Source organism: Frankliniella occidentalis, unplaced genomic scaffold (assembly GCF_000697945.3).
Source record: "Frankliniella occidentalis isolate FOCC.00 unplaced genomic scaffold, Focc_3.1 Scaffold11, whole genome shotgun sequence".
Lineage (NCBI taxonomy): Eukaryota > Metazoa > Arthropoda > Insecta > Thysanoptera > Thripidae > Frankliniella > Frankliniella occidentalis.
In genome coordinates, this window is record NW_026267141.1 from 3,385,116 (window position 1) to 3,401,143 (window position 16,028).

At 53.3% G+C, this 16,028-nt stretch overlaps 4 protein-coding genes across 4 annotated transcripts in view; 3 read left to right on the plus strand and 1 right to left on the minus strand.

Annotated features, from left to right (window-relative positions):
* Positions 1–1,384: 1,384 nt before the first annotated feature.
* Positions 1,385–4,651, minus strand: LOC113214792 (uncharacterized). The gene is made up of 2 exons (XM_026434268.2): positions 4,534–4,651; positions 1,385–3,087 (listed from the first exon to the last, which is right to left on the minus strand). Exon 2 carries the CDS (start codon positions 3,011–3,013, stop codon positions 1,616–1,618), a length of 1,398 nt encoding a protein of 465 aa, XP_026290053.2. The 5' UTR covers positions 3,014–3,087; positions 4,534–4,651; the 3' UTR covers positions 1,385–1,615.
* Positions 4,201–7,512, plus strand: LOC113214791 (uncharacterized). Its single transcript, XM_026434267.1, has 5 exons — positions 4,201–4,395; positions 4,515–4,592; positions 5,028–5,168; positions 5,590–6,066; positions 6,331–7,512. Exons 3-5 carry the CDS (start codon positions 5,028–5,030, stop codon positions 7,156–7,158), a joined length of 1,446 nt encoding a protein of 481 aa, XP_026290052.1. The 5' UTR covers positions 4,201–4,395; positions 4,515–4,592; the 3' UTR covers positions 7,159–7,512.
* The window catches only part of LOC127752394 (uncharacterized), a 14,012-nt gene continuing 2,603 nt past the window's right edge, over positions 4,620–16,028 (plus strand). Inside the window, exon 1 of the mRNA XM_052277733.1 lies at positions 4,620–4,779. The gene's annotated coding sequence lies outside the window, so the exon portion shown is untranslated. The remainder of the gene's footprint in view (positions 4,780–16,028) is intronic.
* On the plus strand, positions 9,084–13,981 carry LOC113214796 (uncharacterized). Its single transcript, XM_026434274.2, has 10 exons — positions 9,084–9,398; positions 9,516–9,925; positions 10,992–11,155; positions 11,229–11,369; positions 11,444–11,574; positions 11,747–11,978; positions 12,044–12,141; positions 12,223–12,415; positions 13,023–13,266; positions 13,559–13,981. Exons 1-10 carry the CDS (start codon positions 9,099–9,101, stop codon positions 13,689–13,691), a joined length of 2,046 nt encoding a protein of 681 aa, XP_026290059.2. The 5' UTR covers positions 9,084–9,098; the 3' UTR covers positions 13,692–13,981.

The window sequence follows — 16,028 nt, forward strand, 5'->3', positions numbered from 1 at the left end:
AGCGAGGAGCCTCCCCTCCCTGATCTCTGTATTCGCTGATTAGGGTGCTCCCCTTGATGCCGCGCCTGCGCCCGCTCGAGCTGGACGTGTTTGGGGTGCCCGAGGCCCTGCTGCTGGCCATCACGCCCGCCACTGCCCCGGCCCTGAGGACACTGCACCTGAGCCCGTCACATACAATGATCGGGCACCTCGCAATCCAGCATGTGGCGATGCCTGGCGGCATGAGGACTCAGTCCAACAGTTTTTGTCTGTAAATCAGGTAGACCGCGAGAAAGTCGCCCGAACTGATGGTGTGGGGCAGTCCGTTCTGTGGCGACTGCCACATTTGCAAATTGGGTTGCCACCAGGAATATTCGAATATTGATGTGGATGAATATTGTAGGGATTGGATCCACATTCGATGAATTACAATGAATGCTCCCTGCTCCCTCTGAAAGTGTTGGTAATTTTTGTAAATGTATAGAGGAACATGCAATAATAAATTATTTTGTGCAAAACTCGCTTTTACTTCCACATGTACTTCATCAAACGATCGCAAATCCCACCCTGTTTGATTCGAGATAGGCACATGGTCTGTGAAGGAACGCCCCACTTGCCCCACTTGCAAAGTAAATGCTTTCTAGTTTCAAAGGAGCCAACACATCGTCGCCGTTCTGCAAAGCATTGCTTTGCAGGAATTTAAGAGTCTACGCAACTGAAGCTCTATTGTTTTTTTTTGAAAGCCCCCGTCCGGGGCTGGACGACCCCCGGGAGCGAAGGCTCAGTCTGGGCACTAGAGACCCGCAACGAGTGAGCTACGCGAGCAACGCGCTAGAGCCGTGCGCTGCGAGCTATCTTGCTCGTAGGGCCGCTCGCCTCCGCGGCGGAGACAGCCTAGCTTTTCGGAGGTCCACATCGTACGAGCTAATTTGCTCGCAGGCCCGGGGGCCCGGCCCGCTGCTGCAGCATGCAGGTTCCAGTGCTTGCTGTCGCCTGCGCCTGCACGAGCTAAATAGCTCGCGCGAGCCGAGCAGAGCCGAGCAAGGAAATCGCGCGGTCTACGAGCAAAATAGCTCGCAGCGTGCGGCTCTAGCGCGTTGCTCGCGTAGCTCACTCGTTGCGGGTCTCTACTGGGCACGTCCACGCCCTCCCAGACCGGGCTACCCACCCGATGACGCCCGGACTGGCCGAGTTTGAGACACACTGCTGTGATTTTACAAACTGGCATCGTAATGCCACACTGGAGATGAAACAACTGAAAATTTTCATCATCAAATTTAGCTACAACCAAAAATTAACTTGCCAATTTTTCACAAACATTTCGATTTTTTAAGAATGTTTTCCTGATAACTTTTAGCGGTCTCCAATGGTCAACACGAGTCAACGGAAAACTTAAAAGCAGATGTATCTGTTTTGACCTCTTTAATTATTCAGTAATAATTAATCGTACTAATAAAGTAAACATTAAGTAATAATAATTCAAGTACTCAAAAAAATCGAGTTTAATTACCAGCATAGAAAATGAACGCAACTCCACTCCACTCCTGTTCCAAAGTATCAGATGTTAAGTACCACACTTTTAGTAATTATCTTTAGAAGGGTGCTAAAACAGGCGGGTATTGGCCACACTGACTGTTTATAGGTATTGGTAAGATTTCAGGACACGTGAACTTACAACTATTTGAAGTTCATGTAAATGGATGGATAGTTTTAGAATGTCGTTGGTGCCTACACCTGCTTTCCAGACATCTTTGTGGCAGTCCATGGCACACACCACACAATTGCTTTTTTCGCATTCTTGGGCACCCAAGAATTCGAGCTGAATGTGGAGCGAGGGGTTGGCCATGAGAGCCGGGTGGACTGCGTCCTCGTGGACCCAGGTGTGGGGACACGGATGCCTGCCCATCTTCAGCTCCAGGATGCGCAGGGCCGGGGCCGTAGCGGGGTTGATGCGCTGCAGCAGGTCGAGAGGCAACGAGCCCAGGGAAGTGTAGAGACTGCTGTCCAGCACCAGGTGGCGCAGCGCGGGCAGCGTGGCCATGGAGCGGAGCAGTGGCCGCACTTCATCGTTCCTACATGGGAGTGTGCAGAATCGGAGCTCCAGCCGCTCCAGGGCGGGCGAGGCCAGGGCTTGCAGCACCTCGCACCCCAGGCCGAACCAGTCCAGCATCAAGCGGACATCACGCAGCTGCTTGGCCCGGCGCAGCAGCTCCACAACAGTTGAGTTGTAGCCTACGTCCACGCACAACTTCCTGAGCGCCCCGCACGCCGCCACGGCCGGCAGCCCGGGTATGTTGGGGTAGTCAATACGCAGACTGTGGAGCCTGGGCAAGGCGGCCAGCAGCGAAGCCACCGTGTCGTCTGTCCAGCTGGTCCAGCCGCTACAACCGACCTTGAGCTCCACGTCCTCCAGGGTGGCGCTGTGCCCCGCCAGCACGGCATGGACAAATGGCACTGTGTCCCGAGTAAGTTTCCAGCTGAACTTCCTGAGAGACTGCACGGACGGATGCGGAACGGGGGCAGTGGACGCGTAGTTGGAGGCGCGGTCCCGGCAGTTTTTACTGCGTGTCAGCGACTCCAACCGAGGTAACGTCGTCAGCGCGTCCAACAACACGCGGCAGGAATTAGCAGAGGACCTAAAGTCCAGGTGCACGCGCCTCAGGCGCCCGAGCGCCTCCTGGTGGCGCACCATCTCCACGTACAGCTGGGAGTTAAAACCCAAATATCTATCCTCCAGCGTCAGACTTGCCACGGCGCACTTGGTCGTGGTTATGGCCCGAAGTGTCCCAGCAGCGGCACAGATGTACAAGTGGTCCAGGCACGGCGCCAGGCGCAGCAGGTGCAGCGGCCCACGCTCTCGGGGGGACGCGGCAGGGACGCCAGGGGAGCCGAGGCGGAGCTCTCGGTGGCGCCACACCCGGCCGACGAGCACCAGCGCCCCGAGCCTCTTGCAGACGCGGCGGCAGGCGAGGAGGTCCCGCACGTCCAAATACTGCAGCACCTCGAGGAGCACCTCTTCGGGGAGCAGGTCCATGACGCTCGCTTCCAAGGACACGACCGCGGAGATGTAGTATTACGGCTTGCGCGAACAGTGCGCAAGGAAACCAACTGGAAACAGAGGCGCGCGTAAATGACGGAGCCTCTCGCAGAACAACATAACATCGAACGAATAAACCATTTCAGGATAGGTCCCTTGAAGTAAAAAATCACGTAAACAGTAATCAGTAGGGATGAGGGATGGACAGGGGGGGGGGGGGCAGGAGGGTGCTATCTGAGTAGAAATACTATGGCCCCAAGTTCCAGGGCTTCCAGGTTACATCCCTCAAATGCCCCCCCCCCCTCCCCCAACACCAACTGTTGCATTTTGGAGCCGTGTCCGGGGGGTTTGCCTCGGGTTTGCCTACTCGCTCTGCCCGTGAAGCACCATGGCCCCTGAGGTAGGCAAACCCGCCTACACCTGTGTATTTCGAATAACGGAGGAAGAAGAATAGCGGGTAGAACATAAACGTTACCGATTGGCCGTGAGCTTCCCGCCTCTACGTCACGCCGGTAGTCGGGGTAACCGCTCGGCCAATCAGGAATCTATACGTTCTACCCACTGTTCTTCTTCCTCCGTTAGTCGAAATACACAATAAAGCATTCAGGTAAAGCTGAAATGCAGAAGAATGCAGGGAACTAAACGGAAGTCACCATGTTACAGCATAGCGATTTCCGTTTACTTCTTCCCCGCATTTTTCTGCATTTCAGCTTTACCGAAATGCTATATTATAAAACTCATCACGCACAAAGACCGATACTTTTGTGAATATAGCCGTACTGTGCCTCCCCTTCCGCCCCCTCACCGCCCCCTTCCTCGCTTCAGCGCGATCAAGACAAGTTTTGTCTCTTTTTAGACGGTCTTTTTGCTTTGTTTCGGTTCCCTCACCCCTGCACCCCGCTACGCTCCGCCACTCTGGGCAAGGCCTTCATAGGAGCACTCAGTTTTGATAGGAGCATATTTTAATCAGTTAAACATGAAATGAACATTGTCAGTAGAAAGCCGATCAAAAAACGAATCTGATTAGACGATTTGGGCTACCTCTGACCAAGAAGGTGAGGAAATAACACGATCCAGAGAAAATAATGAGTTAATGATAGTGACCCTGAAGGCCCTATCGGCATTGCCCCTGATATTTTTAAAACCATTGTCAGCTCAAACAAAACACAAACAAGTATAAATAACACGTACTCACGTTTGATGATAAAAGTTTAGAAGAAAGAGATAGAGCTTTGCCGCGGAAAGCAAGTCGCGACCTGTTTGTGTGCGTGAGAGATACGCGCACACTTCAACCAAAGTGCGTGCGAGCTTGTGTTACTACGCGTGTGTCACATCGGGAGGCCGTAGCCTCGTACCAGGGAGAAACCGATACACGCATCGTAAAGTGCATACTCGCAACACCTATCCTAACCTCTATTTTTGTATATCACCTCTACTTTCGATTGTGTTGTTGCCGTATTCCATGCAGTAATAACTACTTATTGTACCTAATGTGCAGGAAAATAGAGTTTTACTACCTGCTGCGCCTGCTGTCAGCCCTGTGGCTCTGCCCTACGGAGATCGTGGAGAAATCAGCGTATGTATCAGCTGCCAAGCCCAGCTGCGTCCCACTCGTCTCTCTCATCTCAAGTCGGTCGGTATGGGTCAGTCGGTCGGTGCGAGAGAGATAGCATCCATTAGAATTGCATACATCCGGCTCTCTCGCACCAACCGACGGACTCAAATGAGAATTGGAACACATCGAACCCCTAACTGCAAAACAGGTTGCTCGGTCATGATTTTTGAGAAAATGGTCAAGTACTAACAGACTAGTCAGCACAAAAATATAAATCCTACTAACTGCTTTCACTAGAAAATGGAGAGGGCCAGTTCTTGTTTTTATTTAATGCTACTAAGCCATTGAGTGCTTATGTAAAAATTTATTCTAAAAAACAAATTATGAATAATGATTATATTTTTAAGTGCTATTGATCTGAAACATCTTAAATACTTTTCCTCCTTTTGGTTTTAGATGGAACTGCAGTGTGATATTTGCTTTCTTCAGTTTGATCTGGACTGCCATCGACCGAAGAGTTTGCCGTGTGGACACACTATTTGTAAAGAATGCGTGCAGAATCCTGCCATGGGTAAGAAGTGTCCAACATGCAGGAAGGTTAGTTGAAAAATAAATGAAGCCAATAAATCGTGATACTCTTATTTATGTTTTGGGACAAAAAAGTAAAACGTCTAGGTTTAATGTTAAATTGTTTTACACTGAAAAAAGATCAGCGTGTACCCCTTAGAGTAATTTGTGTGCTTTTAAAGCAAGAGGACTATAGAATAAAATATCAAAATGTCAGTTTTAAAGTAAGACGTAGAGTGAGGAAAATGTTTACTTCCTCAGAACTCACCTTGTTTCCTTTAATCTTAACATTTTAAAACATCAATTAAAAGTGAAATTTGTCGTAAATTTTCCACTTACATTACCATTATAAAAAAATTTATGGCTTGTAATCTTTTTGTAATTTTTACAGTAGTTTTAGACATTTGAAGCAATTTATCTAGTACTAACAGGCTATTGTGTTCTTTCTCAGGAACTGGAGGGTGACCATGCCGTCCTCCCTGATAACATCTTAGCCATCCGATTGATTGAGAATGGCACAAGCCCTTGCAAGATTCCCAGGAGAGACAATATAAAGCTGAAGCAGCTGCAGCAGGGCGTGGATGCGGGAAGGAGGTTGGTGCAGCTGTTGCGGAAGCTGGTCCCCGTGGCAGTGGAGGCCCTGAACCGCCAGCTGGCCTCTTCGGTCACTCAGCTCCGCGAAATGGAAGAGGCTCTGGAGCGCAGGGCTGCAGCCGACGTGTGCAACACGACGCCGGAGCTCGAGGTGAAGGAGCTGCAACTCGTCGAGCAGTTGGAGGACAGCCTCAGTCTTCTGACCTCAACCAAATGCAATGTCATGGCAGAGGAGGGCCGTGCCGCCTGGAGGGCCTCCGTTCAGCTGGGGCCAGACAGCTACATTTTGCATCTTCTCTTGCTGCAGCTGCGGACGGACGGCCAGCTGGAAAAGGTCAGCTATCAGAGTTTCGTACACTCTCTCGATGGACAGGCGGCGTTGCTCTACTTATCAGGCGTTTTGCTAGTCCAATGGCCAAGAAGTAGATCCCCAGGGTGGGAAGGGGAAGGGGGAGGGATCCTGCATGGCCTCCTTTCTGGGACGGGCATCGTGACGAATCGTTCTCTCTGGTAGTGCATGTTAAAGACGTTACCCATTTGCTGTTTACTGGTGTTCGGTATGGTGCAGCCCAAAGTTAATGAGCTCTCTCCCCTCCAGGTTGCCAATCCCACGGCCCCTGTCTCTCCGACGACTTTTGTGGGCCCGCCCATGCTGTCTATCCTCTCCATTGTAAACGAAGATCTTGATGATGGTCAGTTGAAGGTGACTGACATCCTTCGAAACGGCCGGCGATGGAAAAATGTCCGAATCCTCAGAAACGTTAAGGGTGGTGGTTCAGACAAGCTGCTGCGCGTCGTTGCCCCGCACCTCGAGGAGGTAGAGATCTTGGGCGGTGCTGAACTGAAGGTCATGGAGGAGGTGGAGAAAATGTCGTCGCTCAAAAGACTCAAGGTTGAATGCAGGGAAGACTTGAACGGCAACTACCCTGACCTGCCATTGCAGCTGAAGGAGCTCTGGATGCGTTTTCCGAAGGAAAACCAGATACGATGTGTGGAGAGCATGGCCAGGCTGCGCAGCCTGCTGATATACGACTACCACGGGCCAAATGTGACCTTCCTCCCCTCGCAGCACGGGCGGTTGCTGTGGCTGGGCGTGGGCCTCAACACGGATCACAAGGCCACCATGCTGTCCCTCATTCGCGCCCACGCCCTCTCACTACAAGAGCTGCACATTTACTGTGCCGTCAGTAACGAAGGCGATCTGCAGCTATTCTACTTCCCGGATCTGGGCCAGGACCTGGCGGCTAGCGGCTTGCACGCCCTCCGGCGCCTCGTCTTCCGGCGCTCCACATTAGATCCCTGCACGGAGGTCGACGCGTGCTTGCTGCAGCTACGATCCGTTCGGGGCTGCCTGCCCTCGTCTGTAGACGTTGTTTGCGAGGCTTGTCATGTTAGGTACCTATGTTCAAGGGTAACGAGGCCCTAGTACTGCTGTACCTGGGCGCAGCAACAGCATTGGAGGGGGGAGCGCAAGTGTGTCATGTCATATCGTATTGTGGCGATATTACACGGTTGGGAAAGGAATCGTTGTCGCGCACCTCTGCTAGCAGGCTGCAGGCTCGGATGAAAACTGTTCTTTCTTTTTGTTGCAATTTTGTTCTGTTTCTTTTCTTCAAAGTTTATATTTAGTTTGATAAAGTTTAGGCTATGGAAATAAATCTAGTCTTTCTTGGTAAATTGTTTAGAATTAGTTCAGAAGTGCGCCGTGTTTTTCTGCGATCTGGAATTTAGCTCGCCAAAGTTTAGGCGATGAAAATAAAGACTAAAGTCTTTCTTGGAATTGTCTGGCATCGTGCATTATTGTTTCTTCCCGCCCCGTCGGAGCCCCTCTGCCAGGCAAGCGTGCCCGCCGCGCTCATGTCAGCCGCCACTGCGGGTGGCCTTCCCCGCACCAGAGGCGCCAAGTATTTACGTTTAGAACGCGGGTCGGAAATGTCTCATCCGCTGCTAGGTGAACAGACGACGTACAAAAATATGGCAGAGGGAAATCACACAAATTTAGCACCGTACGGATGAAAAAAGTAAAAAGGCATAAAATCGTAAGAAGTAAGAAGTGCATTTTTTTTTCGTCTTGCACCTTACCGTCACCTCGCCACGATACTTCAGTGCGCGGGGGTGGGTATGGGGGAAACTGAAACCCTGTGAGGTTGGCTACACGAAAGGGATCGTCCAAAATGTACGTCCGCTTTTCTCGGATTCGTTCGGCAGATTACAGGAGCTCGGCGCCTGCGAAACTCAGGGTAGGCCACCCATCATTACACGCGTGTTCTGCCAGCAAGATGTTGCCTACCTGTCAGGCGCTACGAGAGCTTGCACTGGCTGAACCGGGCAGTTTCGTCACGGCAAATGACGGACCAACTTCCTGTATGATCCCCTAGGTGGCGAGGCCGTGACGTGGTTGGAACTGAACTCAGCAGCGGCCAGCAGGTTATGGTGACCTCCGCTTCTTCTCCGTCAACTCAGGCGGTAAGTGATCTAGACGCCTCAGCGTGTCGTGGTAGGACAGTCGTCGTAGCCCGAACTAGACCGTATTCTCCACGACCCTAGTGGACGCCGAACGTTAGCTAGCTGGTCAGGTCGCCTTACGAGAAGTTTACGCCACATCCCAGCCCCTGCGAGGTATGCCGAGGGGTAGGCGTGCCCGCCGCGCTTCGCTGCCGGCGCTGCGCCTCCCGACGCCGCTGCCGACAGGTGCGCTCCCCCTGGCCCAGACTTCTCTGCGTTCACACAGTCCATCCCTATCCCATGGGGTCCAACATTACACACTTATCTCCATATAGTGTTTTCAATTGGGCGGGTACGGCGGTATGGACTAATTTTTTTGTCTGCCCAAAGACTATTTTAGATGGGGTCGGCTGGTCGGCCAGAATTTTCGGCCATACTCGCCGGATCGAAAACACTAGCTCCATGCGCTTAGTGGCAGCCGATGCGCGAGCGTTTCTTCAACCGGTTCTATATTGGGGGCGAGGGAGGGGGGCAATGGGGGAGGGGCTATAAGCAAACTTAATGCTTGGTAGTAACAAAGCATCTGGTTCCTCATCACTTTGCAAAGCGTCTGCAAAGCATTGCTTTGTAGGAATTTAACAGTGCCGACCGGGCACGATGTATAGCGACGAAGCAGATCCTGCCTCGTCTGCACAGCTCTGATCAGTACTGGCAGGAGGCGGGCGGGATGTTACCAACCCCGCTCCCTGCCCCCCTTCCATTCCGGCAGGCTTGGCTCGGCTCTAAACACTAACACTCTGGGCTGGGCCTCCACCCGCCTCTCCCCGCTCCCGCCGCTCCCCGCTCCCGCCGCGAGTGGAGTCCGCGATCCGTTTCGCCGCGCACTCAGTACCCAACCCACCCACCGCTCGGAGCTGCAGCATGCCGCCGTTCCACGCGCTCTGCGCCGCGGTCTCCGCCACGGCGGTCGTGGTGATGCTCACGGCGTCGGTCGTCGGTGCCCGGGAGCAAGGTGACACTGTCGAGGTCGGGGAGCGGGTGTTGGTGCGACTCAACGTGGCAGGGGAGGGCGGCGGGGTGGTGCTCTTCATGATGTGCGACAACAAAGCCTGCGGCAAGGTGGAGTGGTGGAGCGTCGAACCCTACAAGGAGCCCGCCATCCGCTACAAGTCCTTTGTGAACTGTGACAGCGACGGTTGGGGCGGAACGCGAGTCGATGGTGTAAGGACACGTTGCTGCTCTGAGTTCGAATGTGAGGCTCGGCGAGGCTGATAATAATATTTTTCTTCTTTTTCTAAAACATTTATTTTTCGTACTGGATACACGGCTGGCGGGCAGAACGTTAACAAGGACAGCGACGTCAACAAGCAGTTTCCGGCTTCCACTCAGCTCCTCGTGACCCGGACCTCCGACGCGCTCCTCACCGTCCAGCTGTTCAACGGCCGCACCGCGATGTCGGCTACTAAAGTGGCTCTCTCCAAAACCATGAACCGGCTGTACATCAAGAAACACCGGGAACTGCTCCTCTCCCGCGCCAACATGACATTCGAATTCCTCGGTGCGTGCTGTGCTGAGCCTGCAAGTTGTAACGAATTTTCTGCTCGATTTCAGGGCCACTTTGTTTGTGTTGTCCCCCGCAGACCTCTACGAGTTCGACTCGTCCATGTGCGCCAACGGAGGTGTGTTCGTCACAGAGACGAACTCTTGCGAGTGCGCGCACGGCTTCCACGGGTCGAACTGCGAGACAGGTGGGTAGGGTGCCAGGGTGCCTGCCGCCTCCCTGACCGAGCCTGCCGCCTGTCCTGCTGTGCCCTGCGACGGGCATCGGATGCACAAATGAGTCTGAGGACGACTAGTAGTGGAGTGAGATGCTCGCACCGGACCAGCCACCTCTCACTAACAGCCGTTTTGCCGTGCATTATTTGAGCCTACGTCATCCGAATCAGATTCGATTCGGATCCGGATCCGATGCCCGGGCGCTGCATGGCATGGCCGCATGCTCTGCCCCCTCCCCTGTGCAACCTTGTTGGCCTCTCTCACCCCGTGTGTCCTCCTCGGCAGCGTCCCGTGTGGAAAGCAAGTCTGTAAACATAACGTATTTTTGCCGTTTTCCAACAGCAAGTTTAACAGTGAACGTAGACCAAAAAAGCGTCAAAAATACGTCAAAATAACGGCAGAGATACGGAAAACCTATTTGTCGTTGAACTGCTGTAGTTTTGACGTTTGTAAGGTAGTAAAGGTGTACAGATTTACTACCAAGAATACGTCAAATTTATGTCCACCGAAAGAGAGGGCTAAAACAAAACTGTCCGGACCGGACGCTGCGGTGCGGAGTCGAACTCACGAACCTTAGCGTCTCGGTCTGATGCGGTATCCACTAGGCCACGGCGATCCCACTCCAAACAAGCCGTCCCCGTCCCCCTCCAGTCACGAGATGACAGCTACCGTCTCTTCGAGCCTCCACTTCTGCCGCCTGACTGGAAGGGGACGGCTCCTTCAGCGTGGGATCGCCGTGGCCTGGTGGATATTGCATCAGACCGAGACGCTGAGGCTCGTGTGTTCGACTCCGCACCGCACCGTCCGGTCTGGACAGTTTTGCTTTAGCCCTCTCTTTCGGTGGACATAAATTTGACGTATTTTTGGTAGTAAATCTGTACACCTTTACTACCTTACAAACGTCAAAACTACAGCAGTTCAACGACAAATAGGTTTTCCGTATCTCTGCCGTTATTTTGACGTATTTTTGTCGTTTTTTGGTCTACGTTCACTGTTAACTTTCTGTTGGAAAACGGCAAAAATACGTCATGTTTACAGACTTGCTTTCCACACGGGGTGCGGCCCGGACCGCTACGGCCGCAGCTGTAGCAGCAAGTGCTCCGGGAACGGCCGGGGCTGTAGGGGAGGCCTCTTCAAGGACGTCCGGCAGGTGGGCTCCAAGGTCTGCGGCACGGGGTTGCACGGCCACGTCTGCGATCAGGGTGAGTGTGGGAGGAGGGGGGGGATACTGAGGTTGACCTGAACGGCCGCTAAACTCGGCCCGTGTTGCAACAGTGTGCAGCCCCGGGCTGTACGGCCCCGGCTGCACCCTGAGCTGCGGCCAGTGCGACCCCGACCCCGGGCAGTGCGACCCGTACACCGGCCAGTGCCCGGCGGGCTGCCGGCCCGGCTACCAAGGGTCATCCTGCCAACGCGGTGAGTAGGGAGCCAGGAGCCGTTGCTCTCTTCATGACGCAAACAACACCAGCGAGTGCCTAACTGTCCCACAGAGCTCACCCACCTCACCGTGGGCCCCGACATCGCCAACGTCACCGACACCTCGATCAGCGGCACCTTCACGCCGTCGGCGGACAACGTGCAGGGTTCCGGCACCGTCTCGTACTACGACGTGCAGTACAGGGTGAGCGATACGGTTAGCTGCCACTTTGGCCACCGCTCGTCCCGCGGCCGCTAACGAATGACCCCTAGGGTGGTCAGTAGACGTTTAAGAAATTGCGAATGTACGCCCCCCTCCCCCTTTTTCTCTCTCACAATCACCGGACTTCGACTAACATTTTTTGGACGACCACCAGGAAGTGAACGCGGCGGGGCTCGGCGCTGGCAACTGGGTCTCACGAGTGCTGGTGGAGCGCCTGCGGAGCAGCTGGTCGGCGTCGCCCGAGGCGTCGCCCCCCGAGGTACACAACTTCGTCGTTAGAGGACTGCGTCCTGGAGTCGAGCACGAGCTGCGGGTCGTCCTGCTCGACAACGCACTGAGAGGCTACGAGGCCGTGCCGCGAGTCCGCGTCAGCACCACTGGGACTCGTAAGACTCGCGGGGCGAGGGGTTTCTATTGGGCAGGCGGAGGCACTAACTCGTGTGCTCGACAGGTCGCATATCCGACATCACTGTGTACAACGTGACGGCGCGCGCGGCTAACATCTCGTGGTCCAATCCCGTCGGCGACGCCGTCCTTGTGCGATACGAGGTGAGTTAGGTGAACACCCTATCTGCCCTGGACACCATACTGACGCGCAGCTCACACGTCACTTTGGGATTTCCCTCGCAGTGCGTCAAGTGGCTAGCGTGCTTCGAGGACTGCTTCCGGTCGTCAAACATGTTTATCATCGGCGAGCTCGAGAACCGCACGACTGCGAGCATCGAAGGGCTGCTGCCCGGGGCGACCTATCGGGTGCTGGTGTCCCCCAAGAACGCTGCCCGCGAACAAGCAGAATGCACTACTTTTACAACACAATTCACAGGTGCGCTCTAAAAATCTTACTTGAAGAAAGTGTGTTTTGTATTACGAACGTCGACCTCCGTAATATGAAGCTTTTCTTCGAAGTGTGAAGAATCTCTGTGCTAGCACACAGCTAGCTGTTATGATTCTAACAAAGTTCGTTCGTCGTATCACGAAACTACCCGTTTGTATTACGAAGAATTTCTTTCACATCAAAAACAATTTCGGGGATCAGAAATGTTACGTGTGCAAATAGACAACCAGCCGTTTAGAATGAAAGGCTCCATCCGAATTCTCATCAGTCCGGTTCGTTTCGTTTCCTTTCGCGTCTTTTTCACCCCCCGCCCCCCGCCCCCCTCCCCCTCCCCCTCCCACGAAGGACACAAAGGAAAGGAAACGAACCGGACTGATGAGAATTCGGTCAGCAACATCGTTCGTAATATGAAATAATTTCTTTATATAACGAACGAGAAGATTCATAATGTGATCAGCACAGAGATTCTTCATACTATTACGAAGGGAATCTTCGAAGGCCGACGGTCATAAAATTAAAAGGGTGTTGTGGCCAATCAGCGTAACGACTGCAGACCCGCACTGATCAGAGGACTGACCTTTGCATGATTCCTTAGTCCCGGACGCCGTGCCCAAGGCCGTGGTCGAGGTCGACGAGGCAGTGAACAGGTCGGGCGCCGCCGACGCCGACCCGGGGGTGGTCTCGGTGAACGACATGTCGGCCACCATTCGCTGGAGGATGCCGGAGTCCTGCGGTGATCTGAACGGCCTTGTGACGGGCACACGGTGGCAGCTGTTCCTCCGTGCGGGCGCGTGCACGCAGGGCTGCTCCCCGGTCTTGTCCTCGGGCTTGACGGCGCGGTAAGACTCTTCGGGTTATGATGACGGTTCCTGTTCGAAAAAAGGGCCTTCAGAATGTCTCTTTCCCAACGCCTAGACTGGGCTACATTTTGTATCATCGTAGTCTCTACATTGTCTCTGCGGTGTCTTCTATTCAGCCTATCTCTGCAACACCTCTGCAATATGTCTCCAGACAGTCCTGCAGGCCTGCAATAAATACATTTCGGAGACATTCGTAGGGCACTTTTTTCTGTGCGGGTTAGTGCCTGGTCAGAGCCTGGAACGCTAAGCTCCGTGCTCCTTCTGCTTGCAGCACGGAGCTGGATCTGGAGGCCCTCGAGCCGAGCACGGCCTACGAGCTCCGACTTTGGCTCTTCAACACCGAGGGCTACAACCCGGAGCGCTACCTAAGCGTGCGCTTCAATACAGCGGCACCGGCAGCATAAAGTAATCACAATATCCTGGACAGCATGATGTACCAGGTGGCTGATTCACGCCGCGCACTTCTGTACTTATGCTGTACCGCATGCACGAGTGCGGGCGGTTTGCCTACTCGCTCGGCTCGAAAAGCGCCGTGGATAGGGGCGATAGGAAAGCCCGCCCGCACTTGTGCATGCGGTACAATATACCTACAGAAGTGCGCGGCGTGAATCAGCCACCTGGTATGTTACTTACCAGTGCATCGTTATTTTTACCGCTCTCCTGTCGTATGACATGTCCCTTAGAATTGTTTCGAATAAAGTATTACGCTTTTGAAATAATTTCAACTGTTATGAAATGCGTTATTTTTTCTGCTGCGTATTTTTTGATAATTTGTGGTTCAAGTGTATATGATTATGGGCAAGAGAGTGTTTTGTCGGCCAACTTTTCTGCACGTCAGTGAACGTTAATTGTGGGAGCACCTAGCGTCATCGAGAAAGCGCGTTAGTCATTTGCCGTTACGAACCTACCAAGCTCCAGTCTCTACGAACACTCGTAGCGCCTGACAGGTAGGCAACATTTAGCCTGCAGTGCGTGCCTGCTCTGCTCGGTGGCCTACCCTGAGTCCTACAGGCGCCATTATTAAAAATAGTTGTGACGTGATGACGTTTTGCTTGATGCCATTTAGACAGTTCGACGCTTCTTAACAATAATGTATCATCTACGTGGATTCGCATTCAAAATGACCGATTTGCAAAGCGGCGCTTTCATTGTTGTATCCGCGTATCGGGAATCCTCCGTAGTTAAAAAAAAAACCTCTACAACATTAAGGCATGCTTTTCCGGGAAGGGGTCTTTGCTCACGATCAAGCTCTTCGTAGTACGGTAATACCGTGAACATTAAACCTCTCTCACCTCACTAAAACAGAGGTCGGATACGCGTCACAAACCACCTCGACGGGCGAAGGCAGAGGCAGGAGGTTCTGCACCTGCAACAAGCAGCCAGCGACATCCGTGCAAGGGTCGGAGCTTTAACGTGTACGAGGACGCGTCGCCGGCGACGACCGTGTAGGCCACATCCAGCCAGATCGCGACCCAGGTCGGGGAAGTAGAAGTAGCCGTCTACTTATTTCTTCCTCACTGATGTTATACAGTACATGCAGCTCTTCAAGTGATGAGGCGTGGGCGCGCATCAGCAGAGAGAGCATGGTGGGCACCTTAAAAGTGTTGAGGCACACGCTCAGCCAACGCAGAGTGGCTGCCCCATGAGGCCAGGAGTTGTGCCCTCATTGTCTGCCACACCCGGCTGCATCTGCAGCTCCAGGTCCTCCTCCAGTTGGCGGAGCTGGGTGAGAGACGTTTCCAGCTGGCGGTTCAGCGCCTCTACGGTCCTCAGGACCACCAGCCGCAGTGCCTCCTTCACCTCCCTCCCCGCGTCCACACCCCACTGCAGCTGCTGCACCTCTGGATCTTTTCTTCTTGGCCTCACCGGGTGGTAGATCCTGTAAGAATAAAAGAAATTTATTAAGCTGAGTTATTAAGCTAAGTTAGGGACTTTGAATGTAAACAAGATGTGAAGATTGGGCCGGGGTCGGACGCAGTGGATGGGGTCGGTACTCCACCTCAGTTCAGCAACAGGGTATGTTAAACTTGGGGGTAGTTTTTGTACGTTTTGACAGTTTTTCGACTCTGGAAGTGAAACGGACACGAAACTTGGAGGGAGGCTCCTTTGGGGTGTTGTGTAACAGATTCAGGTGGACCCTACATTTTATCCCCGTCCAAAGGGGTGCAGGGCCCCTCGGGGGTGGTTATACCACCTCGGCAGGGGTTGAAGCTGGCGACACCGGGTTTCTCAGCATGGATGTGTTTCAGACGAAAAAGGAACCTGTTCTGAAAGTTCCAAGCCTAAATTTGAACCCTAAGGGTACAAAATGACCGATATTCAAAAAGGGGTGGGACGCGGGGGTTGTTCAGCCGGGGGTTGCCCAATTCGAAAAAAAAATACATGGGCCGTGTAAAGGGGGTGCAGGATTATGCGCCATATTTGACGAACCACAACACTCACCACCTTGAAGCGGTGGGGGTGAATGTGGAAGGGGGTGGATTCTAGGGCCGGACTGGACAGGCGGGGTGACTGGGTGCGGGGAGCTGCATGCCTGATAATGTATTAGGTATACCATTCTTGTCCGCCTAAGCATGTCCCCATTCAGGTGAATCCCTTCTCTTTGCCTCCTCCTCTTTCCCCTTCATTCTCCAGTGGGACCTCCAAAGCATGGCGTATGAACACTGTGAAAAATTAATTTGTACATGTACGATATATTTTGTAATTTGCCATTTACAATACGAGTCGTACATGTACAACCT

What these genes read in the sequence shown, in the direction of transcription:
- LOC113214792 (XM_026434268.2), bottom strand. Translation starts at nt 3,013, where the DNA reads ATGGACCTGCTCCCCGAAGAGGTGCTCCTCGAGGTGCTGCAGTATTTG.
- LOC113214791 (XM_026434267.1), top strand. Translation starts at nt 5,028, where the DNA reads ATGGAACTGCAGTGTGATATTTGCTTTCTTCAGTTTGATCTGGACTGC. An exon ending in AGTGTCCAACATGCAGGAAG is followed by an intron (nt 5,169 to 5,589) that starts GTTAGTTGAAAA and finishes GTTCTTTCTCAG; the next exon opens with GAACTGGAGGGTGACCATGC. An exon ending in CGGACGGCCAGCTGGAAAAG is followed by an intron (nt 6,067 to 6,330) that starts GTCAGCTATCAG and finishes TCTCCCCTCCAG; the next exon opens with GTTGCCAATCCCACGGCCCC.
- LOC113214796 (XM_026434274.2), top strand. Translation starts at nt 9,099, where the DNA reads ATGCCGCCGTTCCACGCGCTCTGCGCCGCGGTCTCCGCCACGGCGGTC. An exon ending in CGGCCACGTCTGCGATCAGG is followed by an intron (nt 11,156 to 11,228) that starts GTGAGTGTGGGA and finishes GTGTTGCAACAG; the next exon opens with TGTGCAGCCCCGGGCTGTAC. An exon ending in ACTACGACGTGCAGTACAGG is followed by an intron (nt 11,575 to 11,746) that starts GTGAGCGATACG and finishes GACGACCACCAG; the next exon opens with GAAGTGAACGCGGCGGGGCT.